This window comes from Spea bombifrons, chromosome 5 (genome assembly GCF_027358695.1).
Source record: "Spea bombifrons isolate aSpeBom1 chromosome 5, aSpeBom1.2.pri, whole genome shotgun sequence".
Taxonomy (NCBI): domain Eukaryota; kingdom Metazoa; phylum Chordata; class Amphibia; order Anura; family Pelobatidae; genus Spea; species Spea bombifrons.
Genome location: NC_071091.1, coordinates 18,696,187 through 18,721,669, shown reverse-complemented (window position 1 = coordinate 18,721,669; position 25,483 = coordinate 18,696,187). Strand labels below are relative to the sequence as shown.

The 25,483-nt window shown below is 37.5% G+C and overlaps 1 protein-coding gene across 8 annotated transcripts in view; it reads right to left on the bottom strand.

The window, feature by feature from the left end:
- Positions 1-25,139, bottom strand: part of PHF14 (PHD finger protein 14) — a 106,345-nt gene extending 81,206 nt beyond the window's left edge. For all 8 annotated transcript variants that reach the window (XR_008354392.1, XR_008354390.1, XR_008354391.1 and 5 more), the window contains exons 1-13: positions 25,070-25,139; positions 23,062-23,172; positions 21,198-21,841; positions 18,089-18,233; positions 14,341-14,500; positions 8,849-8,960; positions 7,420-7,557; positions 6,514-6,660; positions 5,801-6,071; positions 4,922-5,028; positions 4,417-4,512; positions 1,387-1,490; positions 1,116-1,247 (exon numbers count right to left, since the gene is read on the bottom strand). Coding sequence is in view for 4 of the 8 variants with exons in the window: in XM_053468392.1 (XP_053324367.1) it covers positions 1,116-1,247; positions 1,387-1,490; positions 4,417-4,512; positions 4,922-5,028; positions 5,801-6,071; positions 6,514-6,660; positions 7,420-7,557; positions 8,849-8,960; positions 14,341-14,500; positions 18,089-18,233; positions 21,198-21,841; positions 23,062-23,172; position 25,070 (2,168 nt within the window). In the remaining 4 variants the exon portion in view is untranslated. The remainder of the gene's footprint in view (positions 1-1,115; positions 1,248-1,386; positions 1,491-4,416; positions 4,513-4,921; positions 5,029-5,800; positions 6,072-6,513; positions 6,661-7,419; positions 7,558-8,848; positions 8,961-14,340; positions 14,501-18,088; positions 18,234-21,197; positions 21,842-23,061; positions 23,173-25,069) is intronic.
- Between the last annotated feature and the right edge of the window lie 344 nt (positions 25,140-25,483).

Sequence of the window (25,483 nt, the reverse complement as noted above, 5' to 3'; positions counted from 1 at the left end):
TTATCTCCAGAAGAACATTTGGAATAATTAAAAGTGAAAAAAACATAAAACTTTAAGATGATAGGTAGAGCTCATGCGTGTAATGCACAGCAATGGAAGATTATTGGTTTAAAATAAAAGAACAGCGTCTACCTGACCTACTCTACCTGGACTCCAACTGAGAAATACCATTTTTATCCCTCTGGACAGATGATACTTAATGGGTCTTTCAATTTAGTTAAAAGGCAGAACAAAAATCACAGATTTCCTGCTCAACAATTTTTGAGGCAGAATGGTCTGTCAAAATGACACAAATGGATTATCTTTTCAGATTAGCCACAGTGAGGAAAGGCAAAGATTGCCAAACTAAAACTTTAGAATACAAAGAAAAGTACAAAGGTGCGCAAAAGTGCAAGAGCAGGGGGACAAAACATCAAATTGTACAAAGAACACCTGAAAGCAAATACAGTGAGACAAAAAAGTGAAAAAAAAAAGCATGAACAGCTTTTAAGGCTCATGTGAATCCAAACATTTTTGCATGTAACACTTGATACAGAACAGTGTAAGGGGGAGCAAATCTGTGGACACACACACATGTACCAGGTACAAGTTGTGCTCTGTACACCATATATGCAAGGACTGGGGTGCAATCTAGGAGATGCTGTGTAGAATCAAGAAACTCTGCAGTATCACAGTCTCATGTAGTATCTTCATCCTTTATTTTACCAAAAGGTAAAAGATTTATTTATCAAAAGGACAGGGGCGAAATGCGGCAGGGAGAAAAAAAAAAAACCTCTGGGTCTAAATGTTTGCTTCTTATGGCACAATACATCTTTTAAGACACTGCATGATACTGTATTGCAAAGATTTCTGGCCCTAAACTCCCATTCATAATCTATATTAATACCAGATTATAAAATATAGCACATGTGTAAAGGTACAAGGATTTAGCTAAACAAAGTGCAAATACTACCATAATAGTCTGGAACAATGATGTTCAACTCGTTGCTGGCATGATGATCTTATCTAATTTTCCAGAATATAGGTTAGGAACTCAAAATTCCAGTCTTCTACAATAAAATCTTTAGTTGTTTAAAATATTGTAAAATTATGTTTCACAAAAAAAAGACACTTACCAATAGCTATTTTTTGTTTTCTTAGGCATCCTAGTTAGTGGGGGATCCAAACATCCAAGATGATAGTGCAGCTTGCAAGTGTCACACAGCAGAAGTAGGTGTTGATCATGGTTCTTTTTACAAATTCCACAACTTTTGGGGAGAAAAAAAATCAGAGCACACTTAATGGAATTGCTCAGGAACATCAAGAATGAGTGCCGTCCAAAAGGTACAGCAGATCAAATCATGCTTGAAGACTAGTTACTATTGTAGATTTTTTTTTTTTAATTACCTATATAGCACCGCTGGCAATGTGGAAGTTTTCTGTGTGCCTCCCTCTCTTTTACTTGGTTTTCTCTCTTTTGGTGCCCTCAGTATAGCTGGAATGTTTGGTTTCTAATGTTGTAAAAATAAAATAAAAAATATATGAGTAAATTTTGCAATAAATAATAAAATTTTATTAATTTAATTACTATACAGAGATGCTGACTCAGGGGCACCCCAGAGTATATATCATATGTCTGTACATATGTAGTCAAATGTAATATATATATAAAAATCACATCTATACAAATATGCATGCAAATATATACACATCTATACAAACATATACAAACAGTTGCTTGCATAAATGAATAATCATTGTTTCGACTGACATTTGTTAGACAACATGTTTGGCAGAGGAGTCTGTTTCATTGCTTGAAATATATGACAGCGGAAAGCTATGGCACGGCTCACAATAGAATACTGAAGTTGATTTTCCGCTGCATCCCAGCTACATCAGTGCTCCATAGGTTAATTAGAAAAATTATCTTATTGGACCAAACTCTCCAACAAAGCAGACGAGACTCTCTTCGGGTTTCCACTAATCTGCTGTATGCTAGCTTCTCAGACAGCAGCCATCTATCAAAGTCATTTCTCGAGGGCCCTGTGGGCCTGCATCTGTTCAACCAACTGGAAAAAAAGTGTCATGCAAGCTGTGCAAATTAATTCTATATCTGCTCTTATAAATAAAAATAAAAAAAAAAAAAATATATATATATATATATATATACACACACACACACATTCATACACACACACTACACACACATTGACACATATTGTACTAGAATTATTGGTTGGCCTGAAACCTTGATCAGTGCAGTACGACACTGCAGAATATGATATGACTTTATAGATCCATAAAAAAGTTTGCATTTCTCTATCGTATATAGGTATGATCAGCATTTAACAGCTTTTCTATATATATATATATATATATATATATATATATATATATATATATATATATATATATATATATATATATATATATATATATATATATACACACATTTTAATATCTGCTTGTATGTGTATCGGATTAGCTATTTTGCTTTGTGTCTACTATTTTGTATTGATAGATGTGAGGCATTCATCGCGTTGACTGTAATTATCAGCAAAGCTGCTCTATAAAGAAATCTCTGTAGCCAGGAATGATGTGGCCAACTTGGCATGGCCAATGGAATTTTACACTGGCTGATTAAATCAATGGAAAGGCTGAACAGGAAAACATCAGGCTGCCTCCAAGAAAAGTCTTTTGAAAAATCAAGCGAGTCAAGGAATGTCTTCTGTAACACTTAACTGCTGAGAGGAGCAGTAACAAATTACTATGTATGCAATGCTGCACTGATAATGCCTTCACTGCCAAAGGATAGTGAGCTGCGGAAGCAGTCATTGAATTTAAGAAGAAGGTTACAAACCTGTAAACAAGAGGGAAGCTTTAGTTTACCAATCTACAGTAAGACAGGTTCAAATAAAAAGGGATTTGGTCAAAAGCGTGAGGCGTGAAAAAAGCTTAGAATAAACTTCAAAATAAAACTTTATGATTGAGAATTATCTGCTCCGATATTGACCATAAAATACTCAAAATCTTTTGAGGTTGCAAAAATCCACATTTGCGTGCTCTGTGTAGTTGGTTAACAATCGTTATTTAAACTGAGTTAGAGTTAACACTTTGACTGCAATCCACATACAGGATGTGCGATTGACAAAGCGGTTTCAACGTGCCGATCATCTATCCCGTACAAACATTTCATGGTTGGGAATTCTCAAGGGGGAAAAACAATATTTATCTCCTTGAGCATAAGACACGGCTCTTTATAGAGTGATGTAAGTTGGCATTGACCAAAACCCACTGTTATCTCATTTTGTTCTAAGAAAAACGACTTAATCTCCAAACCTGGAGGCTGCCATTGTGGTCGGTCACATGACAGTTTGGGTGTCGTTCCCTGCACAATCACCACAACCTTTATGGTAAGGTTATGTATTCCTTCCTTCACAGACTTCATTTAGTTGGAATGTCTGGCCGGGTGGTTAAAATTGAGCTATTCTATTGTTCACCATGGGACCTATGACTATGTTTGTCTAGTAGATTGGGTTGAGATAACCAAGCTAGAACACATACAAATGACTAATATGCAGCTGCTTGAAACCGTTATATGATTTGAAAAAAGGAAGACAGAACAATATTTTGAACAGTATTTCTAACCAGACACTAGTAAACAAAATGGTGACAGTTCCAATTTAGCTTCCCTGGGCTAATCACATGTCGTGTATAATCAACCAACACATGTTATGCTGAATGTGGACATGCAATGTAAAATTTAGAATAGCACCTTCAATTAAAGGGGCACTTTAATGCATATGATAGCTCTGCGGTCCCTTTAAATAACTGCATGTGGGCCCCTCCAAGGATTCCCAGGAGCCAATCATTTTTTTAAAAATTCAAACACAAGCCAAAGACAAAACTAATTTCAACACTTTAGTGATTTTTTTTCTACCCCTATTTGCATTTTTAACATTCTCTTACTTATTTTGTTTTCATTTGCAGACTTAACTGACGTGTGTGTGTGTAACGCAATCAGATATTTCTCTATTTTAAATATTTATATTCATGGAAGAAACTCTTTAAATCCAAGAAGATATGTAGTTTTCTCTCTCTCACACAGTGTGGATATATATTTTTGGGTCATATTTAATTGTGATATAATTGGTTTTCTTTTCTGCTCACCTACTATTTACTATTTTATTGTAATCCGCTTTTCTGAGTGTATTGAAGGAGAACCCCTAAAGTGTAGAAATTTAATTTAGTGCTGGAGGTAAGTTTTTCTCCACTAGATGAACACGTGCTGTATTTTATGGATTAAGGTCATATGTTATTTACATTTTGTGGTTACCTTACATGATGATACAAAAACAAAAAAAACATGAATTTGCCTTTATTATCAGTGTTTTAAAAAAATATTGGTATAAGAAAAAAAAAAAAGAAAAAACTTACCTGTCCAATTACTTTGCTCATGACAATCCACAGGTTTTGACCCTCGCTTCTCAAATTGCCATTCACATTTTGAAGGTCATCTAGAGCTTCACATAGCTAAAAAAAAAAAAAAAAAAAAAAAAAAAAAAAAAAGAGTGAAATTTAAGAAATAAAACCCCGATTAAAAATTTCACATTGCAGACGAATACTTATTTATGGAAATCTTCAGATAAAACTAACAACCTTTTTTTCTTCAGCCATTAACCTTTACATTTGTGAGTTCTTTGACATATATCCGGGTTATTTAATAGGCATTTAGCTTTTCTAGAAGTGAGTGCTGTAACAGACAGATTGAATCTGTTCAAATTCAGCAAGGGCTTTCAGAAAATGGCAAAGAAAATAAGATTGCCCTTTGTTTAGGAGAGAGGGAAAAATAGCCATTATTCCATGGGTCCCTATTATTTGGCAGACTTCAAAACCATGGTTTCTAGAAAAGTTGTAATACATTTAGGCCAATTGAACGTACCTTGTTATATTCAATATGTAGCTTTTCTTGTTCATTTTCTAGCGTGTCTTTAATACTTTTTTGTTCGGCCAAACTTTCTTGCAGCTGAATCATACGCATGTTTCTTTCTAACCAAAAGAAATATTAATGTGATTTTATTAGTTAACATATCACAACGTCCATGACACATCTAAAATAGGTGATATTCACTCCACATATCTAACATGGAGCTGGTATGAACTTTATTATATATATATATATATATATATATATATATATAAATAAATATATTCTAGTTTTTGTCTAGCTAGGACATTTATTATTCCTACGTATGCCATCATACGTCAAACATAAGTTTAATGTTTAGGTAAAAACATAGCAATTAGATGGGTGTACTAAGTGTTTCCCAATTCTGCCTCACACTTCAAAGGAACAGCTCGACCCCAATTTTTATTAAGGGGAATCTATAATGCATTCCATGTTCTCTGTTTTAGTGATAAATGCTGCTTGTTCACAAGACCATCGCTTCCTACCAACTGTCTTCCAACAATGCAAGGGATCTGGGCAATGCTGCACAGTCATAAGATAATGGAAGGATACAATGCATTTGAACCCTACCATTCAAGGGATAAAACCAAAGGTGCAAGGAGGGGAGGAAGCATATTTTTGTTTTAAAATCGATCACTTAAAAATGTGTTTGCTGTTCCTTTAAAACGCAGGAAATTTGAGAGCTTGGATGTGCATACACTGCTTCATGTACACTATTTTTAAATAACCGCAACATCCATTCATATTTTGATTTTTAGTAGACTTCAACCAGTCCAGAAAAGATGATAAACACCTAACAATGAAGAAGGAAAATCATGAGAATTTTGTGCAGATAATCACGGTATTCCTTACCAAGATAGTAGTTGACAAAGTCAGCGCTTAAAGCAGGTTGCTTGTGCTTCCTTCTGCCATCCACACTAGAACTAGTGTCTGAATTATCAACCGGGAAGATGTCTGTGCTTATGCCCATCAACTCTGCTTTACGCATAAGCTTGCGAATGGCAGACGCACTGCTTGTGAGAGGTCGCGGAAGCTTCTCTCTGGGAACCCAGGCTTGTGGACGGGTATTCCGAGCTAACTCGGACTTCACACGATACTGCTGCAATCTAGTGGTAATACGAGCCTGAAATGCATGTAAAAGGTGACATAATGACTGTGTGTGTATATGTATGTATGTGTATGTATCCACTATCCACAATCTGATCGCAACCAATATTTTTACACCACCATAGGGTAAGGTTTCTCACATTTCATTAACGATGTACCTATGGCCATAGAGCAGTTACTCTCGCGTCCCCAAAGTTAATACAAAGGTGACGTGTTTTCTTTTTTTTTTTTTTTTATCAAAAGCTAGAGATTGACATTCAAAGGTTTAATTAAGTCTCTGTAATCTCGTGCAGACCAAATATATACTCCAGTTCAAAGCTCTTGTGATCAAAGGTAAACAATCAAACTCCCCCTGGATTTAAATGACCTTAGCGCTGTATTTAAATTTCCTTTTTTATTTTAGGTGAGCACTGGCTTTTATTTATAGTGAATCATCCCTCAAAAGGTTGGATTTTTACCTGTGCTTCTGGTGTTAGCTGTTTTTCTCTTTCTTTCAAGGACATTTTACAGTAAGACTGCAAGGCCAAGTAGTTTTTCCTCTTCCATTTTCTGTCAAATCGGTCGGCATGCTGTTTGCAGTATGCAAAAAAGGGATCGGCAATATCCTGAATACAGAACAAAAACATTTTGATCTCTAACGCACACGATACACAAATACGTTTTATAAACATGTATTTATTTTAGTTACTAAATGGCCTGTACATGTGAATTATATTTAACAATCTGATCATAAGTATTCATAATAGAAACTTGTTTTTCTCTTGGTAAACGGTTGATACCCTTTGGAAGTAGTAGATATCAGCAGGTCTCATGTGCATCAGAGTAATCATATACGGTCTGCGTAATAGGTTGCCGAATTTGGCTTGTGTCAGCGAAAACAGTAAATTTATAGGTGATATGAATTATTAAAGGTGTGCTCCAGACATATCGCCACGTTAAATGCATTATACAGCCCATTCTGCATGCTCCCCACAGCAGAAACTACAGGTAGTGTAGTACAAATACATTTAAATATTCTAAAAGCAGTAAAGACAACCTTTCCTCTTAAAAGAAAAAAAGGAAACATTTGTATAACGTTCATTCACATGTCTTTTTAAATCACATTAGTCAGTTCTTAAGTGAAAGGAGCAGAATTTTAGGGACAGAAACTGAAAATGTGAACAAACAAGCTACTGTAAGAGTAATGAAGAACTGCATCAAAATGGATTTTCAATATTTTAGATTTTTTCAAAGCATTTGTACACCTTTTTTCACATGTAAAACGCATTTTTTTTTAATCAGAAATGATAGATGGGGTTTTTTCATTACTTTTCTTCAACTGTTTCAATATGCAATCATCAAAAGAAGCATGTCAATTAACTTACCTCTTCGGCAGCAGCTTCTGAAAGCAAGCCTTCCTTCTGGGCACAAGTCACATGAAAGTAAGCCCTGCACATCCCGGCGTCACAGCTGATACAGACTCCTGTCCTGGCAAACCGTGAATCTTCACAAAAGCTACATTCCTATAAAACCATTGCGCAAAAGAAGCAGTTAAAATGGCAAAAAGAAAGGAAACAAATATTTGAAAATATAAACACATCCCAACCATATGATTTTTAATCAATTTACCCTCTGGGAGCCAAGGCTCCCCATTCTCACATCTAAAAGCATTCAAGGCTTATAACGTATGGGAATTAAACGTATGGGGGAAAAAAACTATAAATGAATACTAATCAAGTTGGTGTAAGAGGTCATATTAAAAAGGAGCAGTTAAATTTTTTTTGCTAGTACTTTAACCCTTAGAATGCCAACTGTGGTGCAGCCTATGCTTACCTCCTCCAGCAGAAGTATTGCATGTTTAAGAGAACACGCAATACCTTTATAACCCCCTTCAGTCCCCTATGGACGTACCGGTACGTCCTGCCCTTCTTGCAGCGGCAGGGACACATCCCTGGCGCTGCACGGGAGATCAGGCTGTCGTTTGAAAGCCTGGACTCCCCCCTGCTGCCCGATCTTATGTAACAGCTTCCGGCACTCGGGCATTCCCTTCACTGCTGACGTCACCCGGAAGGTTATCGGAGGTACCAAAAACCCCTGGGATTGAAGGGGTTAAAGATGGCTGCATCTTGTATAATAGGTACCTTGTACCTACATTTCAACAGTTTTATGACATGGCTTCTCAAAATAAATAAATAAACTGTTCACAGGTGTCCAAAATACTTTTAATTATAGATAAAGAACCCCTATTATTTTGCTTGAACATGCCATGAACATCCCTCACACTTACGCAAAAGGCTGCAGCAGATAAGAACAGTAAGGAAAAAACAACTCCATGATTAAAGGGTAATAATGCCTGATTACCACGTTTGCTTCATTGATCACTGTAGTTCAAGAATAGGATGTGGGGTTTTTTTTTGTTTTTTTTTCTTGAATGTGCCTCTTGATAGCGCATGCTGCCAATACAACATCCTGTAGCAGGGTTCAATTATTTAAGCAGATTTGTCACTTTCCCCAAGTCTAAGGTTTTAGTCCCCTACACATAAGTCACAGTAACTGTGTTTCAGTGTATGTGTATGTATATATATATATATATTATATATATATATATATATATAGTACATACACACACATACATATGCATCAACTTACCCCTTCAGTCTCAGGTAAGATGCAGAAAAACATCAGTTTTTATTTTAAACAGTCACATAAAAAGATATAATATTTTGACTGCTGCGTAAAACATTTTGTAGTCAAAGGAATCGTTATACTATAACAGCAGCGTTTGAAAAGTAAATATCCATGTGCATAACTTACCTTGGCACCATACTTGGAGTAATTCATTTCTGTTAATGTTACTGGCCGCAGCTTATCAATATCTCCAAATGCCACACCAGGGACATATAGAGCGCACACAATGTGCACCCACCTGTAGTATAAGACACAAAACAGAACACAACGTTACTACTAAATTATGAATTTTAGGTCAAAAGATTAACCGCGCTTAGTGATCTATTAATGGTAATACTACCCCAAGACTGTTTAATTGGAGTTGCATGTTTTTAAGGAACTCAGCAGGTAAGTTGTTCCAAACATCTGTGGATTTAGGCAGCCTTAGATGCTTCTCTCCCTTCATGTAATCCCATATGGACTGGATGATGTTGAGAGCAAGGCTCTGTGGGGCCCATGCCATCACTTCCAGGACTCTTTGTTCTTTTTTATGCTAAAGATAGTTCTCAATGACTTTGGCTGTATGTTTGGGGTCATCATGGTGCACTGTTGCCTGCAAACACTTGTACTGCTCTCCAGTACTTCGGTAAACAAACTGCCTTCTGCACCCCTGTTCCTGTGTTTTCATGAATAGGCCATGTTTCCACGTCAGATGTATAGCTTTTTGGCCGCAAGTCTTACTTGAAGACAACTTCTGACCAGACCTCTCCGGCCAGTAGATGGGTGGTACCAGAGCCCCACTCTTTTCTGCCAATTCTGAGCTAATTGCACTGCTGGACATCTTCCAATTGCAAAGTATTATGCGTCTTTAATCTGCCAACCACTGCGTCTTCAGTCCTTAACATTCTGAAGTTTATTTGTGCTTCTTCAAAAGAGCTTGGACAATAAACTTCAGCAACCGCACATTGTTAGTGAGTTTGGCTGTTCCTCATGCAGTTCTATTCCTCCATCACAGCTGTTCCCTTTTCAGGTAACAATCGCGTTTCCACCTACTTATTAAATTGATGATCATTGGCACCTGTTATAGGTGTATGATTAAACAATTATACCAAACAATATGCCTACAAAATGAAGCATAACCAAGAAGAACTGATGCCGTTTTGAAGGCAAAAGGTGGACACATCAAATATTGATTTGGAATTTTCTTCTGTTCACCAACATATATATAAATATATGTATACGCACATGTTTCAGATTAAGTTATGATAAATGCCATCTTTAAAAAAAAAGTTTCATATTTTTCTATGAATAATGACAACTGACAAATCCAAGTAAAGGTTTGTATGGAAGATGGGCGACATTATTTCAATATAAATTTTCTAAAGGAAATCAAGACTACGGCTTAACGTTTGCTTTTCTTGTGCCTATCACAGAATCTAAAAAAAACAAACATTCTGATCTTTATTTTCTTTAAACATAAACCATGCTTTTCTATTTAATTTAATAATGGCGGAGTCTGACTGTTCCGAAACCTATGATCACAACATGCTGCGTTTTGCTTATCCATATAAAAACATTCTAATAAAAATGTAATTTTCCTCCTCGGTTCTGCACAATTGATTCAGATGAATCATACAGCGCAACAAACACGTACAAGAAAAACCTCGAAGAGGTAGAAATTGTTGGCAACATTAAGTGTAACGTCTCTTTAAAAAATATATAAAAAGTAAAAGCAGCGTAAGGATTTGGCTTTTGCGGTGTACGATTTGAGGTTAATACAACCTCCGGAATGCATCCTGCGGAGTTTAATATAAAGATACACATCTTCAACAAGCAGCTGCTTCTCAATTTAATTTGCACATTTTTTTTCATGCTCCACTGGTGTATTAAATGCTGCTGCACTCTGTAGGAGTTTATCTACGATAAACCCAACAGCTGGCTGCTTCCTTCAAACTGACCTTCTGAGAAATGGTTTTGTATACGTCTTGCCCATACTACAAACTTAAATGCGCTGTTCTCAAAACACAAAATGTTTTTCCCTTTTTCTTTCATCCCCCCCAAACTACGCTCAAATCTTCAAAGGGTAAAGACGGAGAGTCTCCCGGTTTCCGTACAGATGCATTTTCAGCTGTTCCCTAACCAGCCATGCTTGCTTGGTTTATTGCACATAGTCCAAAACCTTGTAATTAAGACAAATTGGGTAATCAAAGAAGAATAATCTTTCCTTTTACTTTCCTCTCGGTTCTGCTTACAGCAACAATGACAGATGTTGAATTAGACAGCAAAATATTAAATATACGTAGAACACAATTCATCATAGAAATGCGAATAAGGATTTGCAAGAATTACAAACTACAAAATTACGAACATACAAGATCATTGACATCTTTAATGATTTCTTCAGAGTATCAAGGAAAAAGACTGTATAAGAAAATCCGTTCACAACTAAGATTGGACAGAAAAAAGAACCGGTGAAAAGGGATAAATGTTTACCAATCAATATAAAATCCACAAAAACAATTAGTAACCAGAAGTATAATTGAATGAGCCGGAGCTACTTTCTTGCTAAATCAGTTCAACTTTGGTTACTAAAGCTTCAGAGGAATGGTCATCAATGAGAAACACGCTGCATATACACTATTTTGTTCCCCACAGTTAGGAAACACACTAGGGCTGCAACTAACGATTATTTTAATAATCGATTCGTTGGCCGATTATTTTTTCGATTAATCGATTAAATCGGAAAAAAAAATGCAATTTTTTTAAATTTAAAATAATGTAATAAAAAACGTACAATTTACACTTTCATCTCTTTATTGCAATGGCCTCTCGCTATTCACCTTCTTATTTTACTGACATAATAATAAAAGCTACAAGAACCCAAACACAGTGTTTCTCAAACTAGGTTTTAATACAAAGTTATTAGTAAATATTAATTCATATGTTATCTATTTTTCATATTTAATAAAAAAGTTGAGAAAAAGCCTTGTTTAAATTTTTTTTATTTACCAAACTGCCCCCAGTTATGCACATCAGACCCCCAGCTTGCCACTCTGCCCCCATATATGCCTTATACCTCTTATATGCCAGATTCCACTGTGCCCCCTGATATGCCACTGTGCCCCAATATGCCTTATACTCCTTATATGCCAGTGATATGCAACTGAGCCCCCTGATATACCTTTTACCCCCAGATGTTTTATGACCCCCTGATATGCCTAATATCGATATAATACCCCCCATACACCACTATAACTCACCCATACACCACTTTGGCTCCTCCCCCTCCCATACACCACTTTGGCTCCTCCCCCTCCCATACACCACTTTGGCTCCTCCCCCTCCCATACACCACTCTGGCTCCTCCCTCTCCCATACACCACTTTGGCTCCTCCCCTTCCATACACCACTTTGACTCCTCCCCCTCCCATACACCACTCTGGCTCCTCCCCCTCCCATACACCACTCTGGCTCCTCCCCCTCCCATACTCCACTCTGCCTCCTCCCCCTCCCATACTCCACTCTGCCTCCTCCCCCTCCCATACTCCACTGCCCCCTGTCAGCAACGGATCTTCACTAGACACCAGGGAGCCGGGTAGAGAGGCAGAGTGGCGTATAGGAGGGGGAGGAGCCACAGTGGTGTATGGGAGGGTGGCTCCCATACACCCCTCTGACTCCTCCCCCCTCCCATACACCGCTCTGCCTCTCTACCCGGTTCCGTTACTGACAGTAACGGAGGATGTCTGTGCAATGCAGACACCCACCAGCTGACAGAGAGGATGATTCTCTGTCAGCCTGTAAGTGTCTGCATCGCACAGACAGCCTCCGTTACTCACCTTCACTTACACTGCGGCTTCTATGAAGCTGCAGTGAAAGTCCTTGTCAGTAATGGAGCCGGGAGAGAGGCAGAGTGACGTATGGGAGGGGGGAGGAGGCAGATGGGAGGGGGAGAGAGACGGAAGTGAGAGACCGGCCGACAGTGAGGGGAATCCAGGTCTCCTGCAGCGTTGCGGGGGATCTGGATTCCGGTGTTATAATCCGATCTCTGTTTGAGGTCGGATTATATAAGGAGAGGAGTTTTTCAGCGCATTTGCTCTGAAAAAACCTCTTTTTATAATCGATAAAAATCGATCCGATTAATCGATGATGAAATTCGTTGCCAACGATTTTCATAATCGATTATTATCGATTTTATCGATTAGTTGTTTCAGCCCTAAAACACACGTATCACTACTAGATGTTCACAAATTGAGATCTTTGGCAAATAATGGCAAAAATAACATTACATTCCCTGTCGCCTTCTTCTCAAGCACCCTTGCAATGGCTGCAAAAACTACCGCCTTTTCATTTGAGTCAGGCAGTAATTAAAATAACTGAATAATCATTCAAACCCTGAGAACGGGACATTTAGTTCTAATTAACACCAACAATGATACTTTAAAAAGAAACAGCCTAACTAAACTTCCAATTCCAAACAGGTTTAAACAAGACATGAGACTTAATACCAGGGATCCTTTGCGCCTTTCAACTGTTTCTGTTTCCATCCACAAACTGTTCTTATTTCACCCCATAATTGTTCTTCAACTTCCTAAGGCCTTCCCTCACTTAATACTGTATGTATGACAGGTGATCACACCATCTCTCACAATACCCAAGCACCATATCAATATAAGAAAGATGCTAAACAAAAATGGAGGCCAACTTGATGTTAGGAATCGACTGGATGTCTCTATTCATATATTGTATCACCTCTCCCAACGGCACTTACACTCTATATCTACAAACTTAAGAATTGTATTACATATTCTTTATTTATTTTTTTTATAAATGGAGAATTGATTACGTTTATGAAAGAAAATGTTTTCCCTCGCCTACAATTCGCAGTTCGGTAAATTAATCCTACTCTCTCAGTATAGCGTCACGGGCTGGTCTAAATAAATAAAACGCAAAATCTCTGGCACATCGCATGATCCTAAGCCGATGCATTACCGTTAACTTATCACCCCTTTCTATCTTAAATTATATTCAGCTTCTTATGAGAGTAAACAGAAAACACTGTAAGGAACAAGCAATGTACCTCAGAGCCGGGGCACAAAAAGCCTGGGGTACAAAAATACCTGCCACTAAATTAGATTCTACTACAGAAATGATCTCCGGATGAGACTGAATGAGTCGGAGGACAGCGTGGTATAAGGCTTAAGCAATCAAAGAGCACAAGATATTTGGTCTTTAATATGTGTAGCACATTTTATTAGATAACAAAAATGTCATAGTCAAAGGTGTAAAAAAAAACAAAAAAAAAACAAAAAAAAACTGTAAAATAAAAATAAATGCTTGAAAAAAAAAAAAAAAAAAAAAACACCAGTGAGTGAGAGCTGCTTGTCATCCAGAGCAAGCAAACAACGTTATGGGAATGTAATGGACAGGCACCTTTATAGACATGCTGTTCTGGTGACATAGCTTTATAATAAAAGACCTCTGGAAGTGTTTTTCTTGTACTACTATTTTATATTCACGGCTTAGAGGTTACTGGACCATGTTTCAAGAAAGACAGACAGGCAGGTCATACATGAAAATGCTAATACACAGCAGATTCCAACAACACCGAATGACTCGCTTAAGGACCAGTTTAAGTTTACCTGCCAGCATCGGTTTCTTTAAAAATCCCATCCTGGTTAGGACAGAGTTCGCAGCTCGGTGAGATGCCACATTTACAAGCATCACAAAACCAGGGTTCGGTGGAGTTTTCAGACGCAGAGCTCATGATCGAATCACTTTCTCCATCTACACCGTAGCAACCTGAAACAAAACGAGACAAATACAACGTAAGTAAGAAGACCAGTCATTAGGCCGCAAACGGTTGGTATCCTTGATCAAAGTACCTAGTTTGCCAAGTGAAACGTACATCAACTGAAAACACAGACATTTATATATGCACATATATGTATTGACATGTCAATGGGACATAAACAGTGAAACAAGTAGATATTTAACCCTAGCTAAACACTAAAATCAGAATGAGTCTTGACTTTGGGTCACATGTACTAATAAGTGGACAATAAAAGTCACTATTAATGAGGCAGAAGGCACGGAGGGCTATGTTCGTTAGATGGTGTAGAAGAATAAAACCCTCAACAGTTGCATTTTTTTCTGAATTGTACTCTTAAAATAAATAAGAAACCAAGAAATATTAAATAAGCAACCAAGGAGCCACTTGTATAAGTCATAACAAGCATTTCACTTACATAAAATGAAGTTTCATCATATGCAAGTCAGGGCAGGTTAATAAATAGAAATAATCCCTTATTTCATTTCATGAGCGCAAATATTTGTAATACTTTTAAATATAGTATTCATATTACTTATTTACGCCAGCAAAGGTGTGGTTATTGAGACCGTTGTGGCTCTCCTGTGGGTTACCGCTCCACGTTTAAAAAAAAATCTGAATGAGTGAGTGCCCCTTGTCAGGATTATCAGTACCTGGCCCATATTTCAGAACTAAAACATTGCTTAATGCAGAGGTGTCCAGCCTGCGGCCCTCCAGCTGCTGCAGGACTACATCTTCCATACTCATCAGCCAGGCCCTTAGCTGAAAGAGGATTATGGGAGATGTAGTCCTGCAGAAGCTGGAGGCTGGACACCCCTGGCTTAATGTTTAGGTCATTTGACCATCCGACCACCTCTATCATTTTTGTTACTGGGTCCATTGACTTTGGAAGCGCTCCCCCCCCCCCGGCCTGGGTATCATGCAGTAATAGAGGTGGCCCCTGTTACCAGCACAAAGTTTGCATGCATTTTGGTTCTAGGTTGCTGTCGGTGGGATTAGTCTAATGCGCCATTGGAGATTTTTTCCCCCCCTTTCTAAAGAAAAAATACATATTAATAAAATCTCACTAATGCATATTTTTTCCTATGCATATTTCCATGCATATTTTTTCCTATTTTGGACGACTTACAGAGTGGGTGCTTATTTTATTCACATGTACAAAACTGCAAGGAACTACGTAATATATTATATGTTACTGGTTTTACATTATACGAAGAGCATAAGAAAATAAATGTAAAATTTAAATTTTACAAGCCGAATATCATTGTTCAAGGTCCTGTGAAAACAAATATATGTGTATATATACATACACACAGTATATATATATATATATATATATATATATATATATATATATATATATATATATATATATATATATATATATTAAATTATATATATATTTATATATTTTTCACATGAAAAACAGAGTTAAGTAAACTAATAAAATATAATTTTGCTTACATATACTTGTGTGTGCATGTGTTTTTGATGTAAAAGCAAAAGGTAGGAAATAATGTTTTATTGTAATCAAATGATAATAAATAGTAGTTGTGAAATATCAACATGAAAAGTAATCAAACTGAACAGTTTTCCCTTATTTTCGCCTACTTATTTGTACTTCCAGCACATTTTATTTATCTGAACTGCAAATTATGTACCCTGCTTTTATTACAGCAATTGGACTTGGATAACAAAATTGATGCTGAATTGTCAGTAATGTCAGAAGTTCTTTTGAAAGATATTAAAATCTGATAAATTGCGGCAATGTAGTTTTACAGACATTTAGAGGTTAAAAAACACCTTGGAGCCTTTGGTGTTTCCATGCTTGAATGTTTTGTACAATTCTACATAAACACTAACTTAACTTTTTACCATTGCAGTGTGTGACCCCACCAAACTCCAACCTGAGGAGCAACTGCCCACCTCTGTGAAGAATAACTCACTAAGAAAACACACTTTTGAGAGACAAATAAGGTGGTAAAAAGGTGGTAGTGAGGTTATACAGGCCAAGTAGCAGTCACGGGTCAACATTCCGTACGTTTAACCAAATGCTTACATCAAAATACAAAAAACACTAAATATAATGAAGTTTAATACCTAAATACAGTAAAATAGCATACGTCAAATATATTTAAAAGTAAAAAAACCTGTATGAAATAAACTCAAAAGTCCCACTGTTAAGGTACACAATGTTTTAGGTATTTTCTTTTAAACGCTAAGCTTCCTAGTCCCATTATTGTCCTATCATGGTAGTCTCCGCATGTAACTACACTTAAAAGGTTAAAAAACAATTGAATGTTACAAGTGCACTAGAGAAAGCATTGTCATATACTATAATATATACAAGACAATTTGCTACAGACACACTACAATCAAAATGTCAGGGTTACTGACATCACTGCTGGGGTTCTATGAAATTACATCCCTGACATAAAATCTTGGCACAAACATTAATCCTGAGTGACAGCTAAAAGTTTTTTCCTTTAAGATTTTGTGTGGGAAAGATGGGTTTTTATCAATCTTCGGAAGTAACCTGATAATGTTCTTGTCTATTGTTCCAGGTATAGTTTTCCCTGTATAATGTCCAAAAGTTAAATATGACTCACAATCCCCCCCCACAAAAAAAAAACGAATGCGTATGACATCATTTTACAACTGCCATTACATACACAATGATGCACACTATTCTAACAGAACCGAGAGCATGAGAGAGAGTGAGTGGATGAGAGCGTGAGAGAGAGTGATAAGCCTCTATGCTTAGTCTGCTGTGCCACGGATCTGAGGTCTGAATAAAAGAAGACCTTGATTATAAAGACTTTCTTAGGCAATGTTTTTCTATTGTACTCACAGTATCAGTCTTTATAATGGATGGCGACATGGGGGAACAGAAACCACAACTCTCCTGCAAACTTTCCTTTTAGTTAGTAAACCCAAAAATGTAAGACAGCCCAGTATACGCATTGTTAATGCAAGAAGACATTTCAAGAAGTCATCTCAAGGACAATCCACATACATTTCAAAAATCTGCAATAAGTCGCAGTCAAAATTATCTTAATTGTCTTTGGATGTCCTGGTACCATAGCAACATGTGAACAAACACCATTTTACTGTAAACTACCAGTACTTCCCATCCGAAGACTGCAGTTCAAAAACTCACGTGTCTAACTGAAATACGATAGGTATAAAATCAAGCTTTTTTAATGTTCACTCAGCACAACAATAAACCAAATAAAAGAAATATAAACATTTCATGGTATGATGTCATGAAACCTTCAGAGCGCTTTCTTCTCTGGGCATGCTCTTATTACCAATATTTTCCATTGCAGACATCTCAATGTTAATCAAATTAACGTGGGCACCACCTGCTTTGCTCAGCCTGATGATTTATAGGGATTCCACAAGTCAAAGGTAAATATGTTGAGCGCCCAAATTTGTAGCATGTGTGAGATGCACGCAGATTCTTGAAGTTGTCAAGCGTTACTGGAGCAGTGAACTCATTTCTGTGTATTAAGAGTGCAATGAATATTGTGCAAGTAATAAACATTAGGTTATTTTACCTTCATGTACAGTGATGCCGCAATTGTCACACTGGATTATTTCATCAGCATCCTCACTGTTGTCCCCAAGACAAACGCAACATATTAAAATGTGATCCATTTTCTGTGAAGCCCATTTTTCACTTTTCTCAAGAATCAGGGAATCCTAAGAGTCACAAAATAAGGAGAGACATAAATTAATTTCCAACCAAGCGAAGAATGTTTAAATACATTTAAAGTTTAAAATCATAATTAACTTTATACTACATGCAAACACGCTGAATTAAACTGGACCTGTCGTGTTAAAATGATAAGCTGTCACCTTGTATTATTAGAAAGCTAATATACAAATTAAATTATCAAGCTGATAGAAGTTTAGTAGGCAAGCAACCGACAAAAGCCCTTTATCACACAGAGTATGACATATAGCAAAAAACACCCCTGAAGACACCCCCTGACCCAAGTGAGGCAGCACGCACCTGGACTTTTATGCACTGTCTGGGGGAGGTTTCCAGAGCCTGGCTTAGCTGGGTCTGACAGGGTGATTTAGTTACTGGGTGCCTAGGTTGGCCAGCAAGGTATAGCAATACAGGGCTCCAATTGGGAGCTAGGATTTCCTTTTACCATTTTGTTTTGGGGTCACACAGTTTGCTGCAAATCTATGTAACCTGAGCTTTATTGCCCTAGAGGACCGTGCCTAGGATCCCTAAAAGTGACATTTATGGCACTCAGCTAGCTAAGGTTTGTTACTATATATATAGTATTTGCCCGAATATAGGGTGCACTTTTTCCCCATCACTTTCGGTCTTTAAAGTGGTGGGGGTGGCCTATAACTGGAGCTTAGCACAGGGATGCGCAATTCGTATCGCAGTTTCCGGGCGGGTGTTTTTTTTTTTCCTTTTCATTTAGCAGCAGGGTAAGGATCCAGATCCCCCGCAGGACTGCAGGGGACCTGGATCCTACTCTCCGGCAGCTGGTGGACGTCTGCGCGATGCACGTAGACGGCCTCCGCTGCTGGCACTTCCAGTGGTCCACCATATAAGCACTTCCGTCAGCACTCCGCCGTCATAGAAGCACCCGGCATCGCGCAGACGTCCACCGGCCGACACTGCTAGACACCAGGGAGTCTGGAGGTGCATTGGTAAGTCAGGAGGGGGGGGGTGGCATATCAGGTGAGCAGAGGGGAATATCTATGGTATGGTGCATTATGAATTAAGGGGGACCTTAAAATGCCTATTGGCTTTCTTTTTGTATATAACATATGCTGACTAACCGCATAATAGATACCAAAAGTGTTAAAATACATGTATTCCTGTTTATTAGGTAACATACTGTTTTAACAATCCACTCATGTGTATTTTTTCTTTAAAAATAAATGTATCTTTAAAATAGCACCAAACTTTAAGGGTGCGGCCTATAATCGAGCCAATATGGTATATTATATATAAAGCAGTTTGCATTATATACAGTATACATGAAGAGCTGTGCGCTACCTGCAGTGGACTTTCATCGCACGCATTTGTAGATGACAGTTATTTCAAAATCTACAAGCGTTTTGTAAGAGTTATAAAGACGTCAACCGGTACTTACAGTTTCTCAAAGTGCTTCAACACTGTCAGCGATCAGTTTCATCTGAGATTTGATTTTGTATAAGATTTGCACCCATTTTAAAGGAAACACAATGAAAATGTGTATAGCGTGAAAGTGGCATTTCAGGATATAACAAATTTATTTTGTTAGATAATTGAAGCCATGTCCCATATCTTTGTTGTGTATATTAAAAGCCTATAGGCCCATAAAGCTGTGCTTTTGGCTTGCGCAAGCAACCCACGTCACAGACAGATGTCCTATCACATATATTAAAGCTGAACCCAACTGCATTGGAAATGAATGCCTGAACCCAGACTCTAGGAGATTAATGCACAGAGAACGCTGTCGCCTGCCCATCAATGCGGCCTGCTGCTTCTTAATTTAGAGAAATTTTAACATTGCTTCCGCTGTCCACTTTAAAACTGGGACCCACTGAAAATCTCTATTTTCACACTTATCCTTTTTTCTAATTCTTCTGCCTATTTAAAGGCAGAGTATGTAGCTACGCTACTATGTTATGTATTAATTGAGGGTGTTGCCCTAGACTGTGCCTCCATGATGTATTCTGGCACCCAGCACTATTCCACAGTGCAAAAGAAACACAAGATATCAGCGCTGGCGGCGCATGAGTCCCCGCTCTATTATGGGAGGCACCTATGGACCAGTCTGACTGCCTTTCAATTTGCCTTTCTAGGCCAAAGCCTATATATGTCCCTGCTTCAGAAAACACATTGGGACCAGTATTTGCAGAAGTGGATTTCTCACTTTGGCCAGATTGCCTACTTCAGCAGATTAGGTGTGCTGCTAATCCATCACCCAAAGAAGAACATTTACATAAGTATATTTTTTAATTGAAACACGTACTGGAGATTCTGGCACCACAACATGCGGATATAATATCCTTCCCGACATCCTCAACCTATAGACACTAAGGAAAACAAATGGATTGGCCACTCATGTTAACACCGCTTAGAGTACCTTTACCTTTATGAGCTGGTTTATTGTATTATTCTGAACTAATAACTTAGGAACTCACAAAATAATTCATATACAGTGATTTTTAAATGAGTTAATGACTTCCTGTAACAGCATTATCACCAGACTGCTTATAAATGGCTCTTGCAAACAGTCACCGCACATGAAACAAATGATCCTTGGCAGGCATTTTTTTCTTTAATTTTGCATCCTTTATGTTATAAACAAAAAATGGAATATAACAGCACTATGAATACGTACCTCTATCCACTGAGCTGCAAGGTGGAACTTTTCAATCCCTCACTTGACTATGCATTATAAATGTTTGGGCTGACCCTGATTAACATTAATTGATGAGGTGGCATTTAAGAAATCTCAGATTAAACTATACATTACCCAGGGCCAATTTTGCCCTCAATAAAACCCACAGCATTTAGGGTACTGTAAACACATAAATAAGCTTACCTGTATCAATGAATACGATCAGGTACGTTCAACAAAAACCAAGAATGATATTTTCATACAAACCCCCACACACACAAATGTCAAAAAAAAGACACATTACCTCATTACTCTTGCTTTGAGAAAGTGTCAGGCTATCATTTGTCAGCTCTTCATCGTCAGCACTGTTCCTTGCAGGGAGCTTAATTTTCTTCTTCTTCCCTTCTTCATCACTAGAGTTGCTAATATTGTCCTCATTGCCTGCGTGATGATTAGATTCATCCTCACTTCCATCCTCTTCATCATCATCTTCGCCATCAGTTCCTTCCCCTTGAGACGAATCTTTCCCTTTTTTCTTGCCAGCCGCAGGTCTCCAGTCGTTGTCATCTTCACTGTCATAATCATCCATAGCATTTAACTCTTCCATTGTGATAAAATCCAGCATGGGTCTGTTTCTACGCAGATTCCATTTTTTGGGTTCACTGGTTTGATCATCTGTGGTAACCTCTAAGTCTAAGACTTTCTCCTTCCTCTTGCGAGACTTGTCAGTGTCATCTTTTTTGCTGTCATCTTTACTACTCTGCTCTTCCCCACCCAGGTCTTCATTTCCAGCCAAGCATATGGATACCTCTCCAGCTTCTTTACCTATGTCCTCTACTATAACCGTCGGCTCCTCGTCATCCATTAGATTCTCCTCAGAATCACTACTGGATCCGTCTCCACTGTCCTTGGATGCATCATCACTGCCAATGACACTGCCCTCAGAATCTGCAAAGAAAATGCATATGTTCTCCAGCAAGTACTAACCAATTACAAATTACAAATATAATTGTGAATTATGAAGTTACTAACACTCTTTGAAAGCACCTTTCTTGCTGCCTTTTTAATATTGGGGGAGGTGGGGATAAACACCAGGACATGAAAATAACTGATGTAATAGTTTCCTGTTACACAGAAGCACAGACTTAAAAGCCAAGAACCATTTGGCCCATCTGGTCTGTCCATTGTTTAGGAGTCCGTGGCCTTGGCTTTACGACTATCCCATGCATGTTTCCACAGTTCCCGGCTTCCATAAGGTAAATAGTACCTTACATGTTAAACCAAGTCAAAACAAAACGCATTTAAAAGGATATTCAAATGATTTAAAGCTGAGAAGTCAGGTGCAATGAAGCAGTTGGACAAAACAGTGAGATGCTAGGTTGTATAGGCAGAGACAAGAGGGAAACACTTTTTAATAAGATCAGAAGTACCGGAGTTAGAGAAAATGATTTAGGTAGCGGAAGACTACAAGAAAACTCAGGAAGCATAGTAGATATTTGTAATAGACTTCCAGTGAAGTAGCACAGGCAATCAATGTAGATCTATGTGGATCGCACTCATAAAGAATGAATATGTGATTCAAAAATAAAAGACAAGATGGGCCAATTGGTTCTTTTCTGCTGTCATCATCGATGTGTCTACATCCCAATGAATTATGGCCTGTCAATGAGATGATCTGAAAAAAGTATATACCCATTGCAACAAAATTAAACAGATTAAAAGCAGAACAAAATGGAAAGATTTATAGATAAAACTAAGGTTTACAATGGTATCACCATGACTACAATAAACAAACAAAAGATAAACCATGTATTGTACAATAGACATGACACACGAATAAGTGGGCATTATACGTGCACATTAGCAAGGCAGTAGTTAGACCAAGGACCAAGTTCCCATTAGTTAGCCAGTTTGGCACCAATGATAGCCCCGGCATACAGTGCCAGCATTTGTGTAGTCTTAGGTTACTGTAACCTACTTTCTTTCTGAAAAGTCACGAGCTAAGAGACCCACACAAAAAAAAAAAAAAAAAAGCTAACCATGACTGGTTAAAAAACAATTTGACTATAATAAGAAATCAATGTTAAAAATTAAAAAAAAAGATGTATGAAGCATTATGTATTTTTCTTTCTTTTTTTTTTTTTTAATAAAATAGTTTTGTAAAATACCTGAGGCATCTCCAACTTTAAAATCACTGTCATCTGAGCTATCATAATCCAATGCTTCTAGAAGGGAAGTTGCCAAAGGCTTCACTTGTCGTCTTTTCGAACTCCGGTCCACTGAAAAGAAAGGTTTTTTTTTCTTTTTTAAAGTGGCACCCAATAAATTAAATGTTAACTGAATTATAAATTGAGGGACACCACTTTTGCCAAAACGGTAGCAGTAATATTTAATAAATGAATATGCTGACACTAAAGTTTGAGGGCTATCACCACGGTGTTTTTAAAAATTACCTGTATTCAAGCAATTAAACCAAATGGATAATGGATTGGACAACATACATACTTTTCCTGTACAAAAAGCCGTGTTTAGCATTTATCAATATACCTGTAGATGTTTTCATGCCTTGCCGAACAATTGACCCAAGCAATATTTTTTGTACTTGTTGTTCAATGCAATTGACATAACTTACAAAAATAGATGGATTTCCGTTAAAGTAATAAAAAAAAAACTATGGTGGGATGCATAGGCAATATTAAGTGCGTTTATTAATCATCATTAAAACAGTAATTAGGTGGACAACAGAACATGAGGTCCACTTAGCTCTTTGTTAAGAAGTCATCCAGGCTTTCATTTTAAATAACATTAAAACATAATAAATATAATTGGTGCTAAACACTTAATATAAAAACCAATGTTATCATATTGGTCCCGGAAGATTTCTGGTACTTTTAAATGGACCAATGTTTGTAGATAGGATGATGTTTTCAAGAATTTTGAGGTTGCGTCATCAGATGTCAAATATTGAACAACATAAAAGTGGAATTTATAGAGTTATCTTGGGACCTGTGTCACATAGGCCACTTTTGTAACAAATGTTAGAATTTATAGACGCAATTAGTTTTGGCATAAAAACATCAAACGCATATCGGCAAATGTCACAAAATATTTTAGCACGCGAGATAAATGTGTATTTACGCTGTGATTTTATTGCACACAATTTTTCTTTTTTTTAACAAAATGCTTTACAGATCATGCAAGTAAGTTTAATTGTACGTAGCTGGAGCGAATAATATGTTTATTTACCAGAATACAACATGCCAAACTGAGAAGCAGGGAATCCTGAAATATTGATACACTTTATTTTTTTGGAATAATATTTTCCTTCCCACCAAAAAAATTTATAAAAAAGGCTAATATTTTTTTTTAATAATTCAACATTTTAGCAAAGAAAGCAGTATCAGCCCTTTAATTTGTCTAATGCTTCCAACAAATAAAAAAGGGGGTGGCGTTGCTAAATAGATTGTAAGCTTGCAAGCCAGGCCTTCTTTAATTAAACTAACAGTCCGTCTTAGTCTGTCAATTCTAGTTTTATCGTACTCCTTGAATATATCTATGCACTGTAAGAAGTGATGTGTTATAAATAATAATAATAATAAACGTTAAAGCAGTGAAGATCACACAATAGCCATCCAATAAAATGCTTGGCTTTATGGAAAGTAATATACAAGCAATCTTTCTTTCCCAAATATTAGACAGTTTAATTCAAAGCAACGTAATGGCATAAAATATTTAAAGACAGAATGTCAGATACTGGACTGTCTATTTAATGCAACCATTGAATTAGATGTGAACCTGATGGAGGGGGAAGCATCATTTGGTCCAATTAAGGTCTCTGACAATGATTCCTGCAGCATCCTGGACCTGCTCACAAAGCTTTCCAGGACACAAAGGCCAGATGTAGGCTGTATCAATGATTCCCTCGCGATACGCATTTCGTGAGGCCACAGATCATAGAGTAGAATAATGCGTGTCTTTGATACATCGCTAACAGCACATATACAACAGCCTACACACAAAGCCTGTTTCTAGGTGTTATTATATCAGTCATTGATGGCTATGGAGAAAACGCTGCGGCCCCATCCTAAACACTAATAATAACTAATGCGGCGCGGCCGCAGAGGAAATACAGTGTCGGTGCATGTCGCTTATTAAACCATCCCCCCCCCCTCTTACTTGTCCGGTCCAGGCGGCCGGTGAGGGTGCGCGTGGGGCTGGGATAGGTATCTGACCGGCAGGATCCCTTTTTTTTTTTTTTTTTTTCACTTGCTGCGCCTGCGTATTGAATAGAAGCGACGTCAGGGAGGAAGCAGCGCGCTAGGTCCGTGACGTTATCACGTGACTCCACCCTTCCTGACGGAGGGTACGCGCTTGACGAATGACAAGAGCAGCTGCTGACTGTTGGGAAAAGCATGAATAGGTGATGCAATGCGTCCTTGTATCTGCAGTTTTAAAATTGAATTAGAAATATTGCAGGTTTAAGGTTGCTGCAGAAGTTGTGGCGCTACAGAGTAGAACGTAAGGAAGATTTATAGCATGTAGTGATATGCATTGTGTTCCTACCTAGAATGTTAAAAGGTGTATTGCTGA